At 33.3% G+C, this 4,454-nt stretch overlaps 1 protein-coding gene across 1 annotated transcript; it reads left to right on the top strand.

The window, feature by feature from the left end:
* The first annotated feature begins 1,848 nt into the window (after nucleotides 1–1,848).
* LOC128229986 (protein ABHD15-like) lies at nucleotides 1,849–3,012 on the top strand. The gene has a single exon (XM_052941949.1). It carries the CDS (start codon nucleotides 1,849–1,851, stop codon nucleotides 3,010–3,012), a length of 1,164 nt encoding a protein of 387 aa, XP_052797909.1.
* Nucleotides 3,013–4,454: the final 1,442 nt, after the last annotated feature.

The raw sequence follows: 4,454 nt of genomic DNA, 5'->3' as shown, positions 1-4,454 counted from the left end.
TTCCTTTTTTAATATCAGTTTACACACAGTGTGTTTGTTTATCTCAATCAATTCTCTCTTCCGAATCATCATGGAAATACGTAAAATCTTAAGTTCGTCGTAATTAAGATAATTTATGAATCTATGTATCTATACAGCTTTTGTGTGAAAATAAGTTTCTATACAGTTGTGATGTATATAATCTAGCAATATGAGAAAGACATCTGATTCATAATATTCCAAAGCCGCCAACGAAATATAGGCATATATTTAATCCAAACATATTGTGATTAATTTGAATTTTGTGAATAGTTTTAGACTGCCGAGACGCCTACATCGGAAAGAAACATTCAACACATCTGCCCAGGTTGCAAGACTGACACCTGTTATCGCTAACGCCAATGCTTTGATCTCTTCAAGAAGTTATAGCTTCCAAATATCAACTTTCATAGGGAACATTAATGACGAGACATAGGTGCTTTTAGAGACCTTAAAAGCCACAGAAATGCCGGTGGCTGAAAACATAGATATTTACAGCGTTTAGTTAAAAAGCACGGACCTAAAAACGTTATTTAATCCAGCGGTTAACAATCAGTGCTGGAATGTAAAAGACTTTCCAAAGTATTTGTAAACAAGGCATACTTGATTAACGTACATGTAGAAAAACACCTGCAGTGTTTAATTATAATGAAACGATCAGAAGAAAGTGGATCAATACTTGAAGATATTACGGTCTTAATATGGAACAATAACGAACGATAAGTGGATTATGTAGACACATAAATAAGGTATCCTTAAGAACACTTTCCAAGTATGACATGAAGTTTATGTCTCTTATTAACTTAAGTGGTAATATCGCCTGTTATGTTTGAATAACTTCGTTAAACGAAACTCCAATAACTAAAATATTGTCAATGATGGAAGGTTAATAAGTGTACATTCTCAACAAACAATGCGATAAGTTATATTATCAGATATATTTGTTAGAAGCAAAACAAAGCTTAAAGTCAAAAACAAGGAAGATAGTTGATGCAGGTTTCAAAGCAAGACATGCAAACATAAAAGCATCTAAGAGAAATAAATATAAGTTTAACAGTGGAAATAATTGCTTTTTGATCATAAGATGGGTTCATTGAGATCAACAACGAATATGTCGGATGCACCATTGATCTGATAAGTAATAAAGATAATCGAAAACATATTAATCTCTAGCCTCACATAGATAGCTGAAAAATACCTTAAATGTAGTATATTTAGTAATTTTCCTCAATTTATGGAAAAGAAGGATACTATATGTTGACAAACTAATGGATTTTATGAATTTGAAGCATACAATTGTTCACGGTGAGAAAATGTGCAGATAATTCTAATATCGGTTAAAGGAATTTAGTTGTCACACCGAAAAAAGTATATACTGGATTATTTCAGTGGTTACTGGAATTTCCTAAACAATCTTGGTGTGGATATTGTGATGCCTATATCAAGTGTCATGTTTGCCATGAGAAACACACCTTGGAGTTTTATTACTTAATTGTTTGAGTTATTGCAGTGATTTGTTTACGTTAACTAACTCATAATATTATAGACATTTCAATGATATTGATTACAAACTCACACAGTGAGATAATAAACGACGATAATTACGAAGAAATCACTAGCGTTGGAAGGACATTGTACCAAACCATGATTGTTATGGTAATATTAATATAACAAACCATAAAAGAAACCGAGTTGCAGAAAGTAATACATTCTTCAAAATGAACATGAAAATTCAATAATCTTAAAATAATAACTTATCAGACAGCCTGAATAGCAATCTTAATAGAAAGTGTTGGAACTACAGTTATGTGTTTTGCTGTGTACTCAACTATGACGGACCTTACATTCTGCGTAGCCGTGTTTGGCACAATAGTGGTCAGTGCTTTCATTTACCTCAAGTCTTTAATGAAACAGCCATCGACCATTCCAAAACTGTATTTCAAAGAATCAGCATTGGCGTCGCATCTTCTCAAGCGATGCAGACTGATGAACCGTACTTTCGATCCGCCTTTGTATCTACGAAACGCGCATGTCCAAACTTTACTTTCATTTATCCTTTCAAATACTTCGACAAAATTTGACAGAGAATATCTACAAATGCGTGATCGAGGAATCGTAGCGCTTGACTGGGCTCTTCATGTGTCTGTTCACAAGAAAAAGCGTTGTTCTGTGTTAATAATACTTCCGGGACTAACCACTACCGCGGTTAATGTTTCAAATTTGTGTAGTTTAGCTGCTCACAAAGGTTATAGGCCAGTTGTGTTTAACCAAAGAGGATTCGGAAATTCAGTTTTAGCTACTCCGAAGATATTGAGCAACGGGGATCCGCACGATTTTCGCCAAGTTGTAAAATATATACATAGTCGATACCCAAAAGCGTTGGTTACAATGGTCGGCTTAGGAACGGGTTGTTCGCTTTTACCATCATATCTTGGAGAATTCGGATCATCGGCAAACATTTGTGCTGGAGTGTGTATATCGGCGTGCTTTGACAGCTCAGGAAAGTTTTCCAAAGGCCTTCAAGGAATATACGACATATTATATTTGTTGGCATTAAAAAAAGCGTTATTTGTACATTCAAATTCACTTTCAAAGTATATCAATTTCAATGAAGTGCTCAAATGCTGGTCTTTTCGACATTTTGACGAACTGGTGTATTCAAAATTATATAATTTTTCAACTGTTGATGACTTTTGGGACCGCAATAATCCTTTGAGAGATGTCGACGAGATAGCAGTTCCTTTATTATTTATCAATAGCTTAGATGATCCGTTTTATTCCAAAATAAGCATTCCATACGATCTCTGCAAGTACTATCCACATTTTCTAATGGTTTGTACTAATAAAGGTGGACATTGTGGATTTATTGACGACCCTTGTGATGTAAGTTGGGCGAAGAAACTAGCACTGGATTACTTAGACACTGTATTAGAGTTTACAAACAAGGGCCACACTATTAAATATGGAAACTGTACTGATCGATCTACAATTTAAGTGATTGATAAATTCATTAAATGAAATGATTAATGTGACTGATTTGCCTATCTTAACCCCGCCTGATATTATGGCTTAGTAGATAGAGAGAATATAAAGGTTTAATAACCATTAGACATATTTATGCGTTCCCTACAGTTATTCACATCAAGGAGCATTGGCCTTGTAATCAATTTTGAAAAACATAATTATTCTACCTGTTAGTCTATATGAATGAACGTTTTTAAGATATTTTTACACTTTTGCGTGAGTCATTGTGGGATAGAGTTGAATAAAATAAAAATATAAACCATCTTCCATACGTTTATGAGACAAGTCTCAAATACGACCCGAAGTAAACTATACCTCCCGTTTTCTTCGCTTCTACAAAAACATTGAAAAGCTTTATCATTCCGCAATATTAACCACACTAATGAGTTTAAACATTTTTCCAACTGATTTATAAGATTTGCTAAGGTATTAACGTAACAGTAGATAATACTTGGCTAGTCCCCCAATTTCTTATTTTAAATCAACGATCAAAACACCTCTAGCAATTCGATATTTCATTGTAATCGATCACTAGTTGCAATAAATCCCCAATTTATTGCCGTACACTTATGAGGCATTTGTTTAGGTCATTAATACATAATATTTATATTTGGATAGAAATGTCTTTTAAGGTGTTTTAAACGATCGAAAACTCATTTTTCACAATTCACCAGGGTATTCTCTAAAATGTCATTAAATTCGTATATACTGTGTACAGGACTTTACAGATATATCGGAGATGTGGTCTTAAATTATGCACTGTTCCCAACAAGCTACATAGGAGACGAGTTAGTGTGACGTACCGACTTTTGTCAATGTTATTATGTTAAACGACTTCCGGACGAAGAAAACACAATTTATATTCATACTGCGGGTTACGGCAGATATAATTTGTCCGATGTCAGATATTTTGAAGACTCTCGTACCATGGCTTTAAATAGACGAAACAGCATGTACATTATTTATTTTCATTGTAGTAGAATATACTCGCTGATCTTATTTAAGTAAAACGATGCGTATGGAAAGGGGTTTAAGTGGTGCAGTTGGAGATTGATGGATATAATATATAGTTGATGCTTAGTAATAAAAATTCTTATACGAACACTTTTGAACAAATATTGAAAAAGATCAGTAGGTAAATTGCTAATTAGGAGGTTTATAAAACTTGGATTTTGAAGGCAAAATGGCAAGCTCAATGTTACTTGAAGTAAAGGAAAACAATGTCTTCTCCGATGTCTCATTTTTAAACAATAAATATTTCTTATTAGATGTCAAACATATACTAATAAAGTAATAATATATGAAGACAGTTAGGGAAAGAGTCATGTTTTAAAAATGTATTTTTGATTTTAAACACAAAATGTTTATTTTTCATTTGCTAGGATGAATATGAATATAACGATGATGCATAA

This window comes from Mya arenaria, chromosome 4 (assembly GCF_026914265.1).
Source record: "Mya arenaria isolate MELC-2E11 chromosome 4, ASM2691426v1".
In the NCBI taxonomy this organism is placed as follows: domain Eukaryota; kingdom Metazoa; phylum Mollusca; class Bivalvia; order Myida; family Myidae; genus Mya; species Mya arenaria.
Note: the sequence above shows the minus strand (reverse complement) of the source record. Positions and strands in the feature narration are given on the sequence as shown.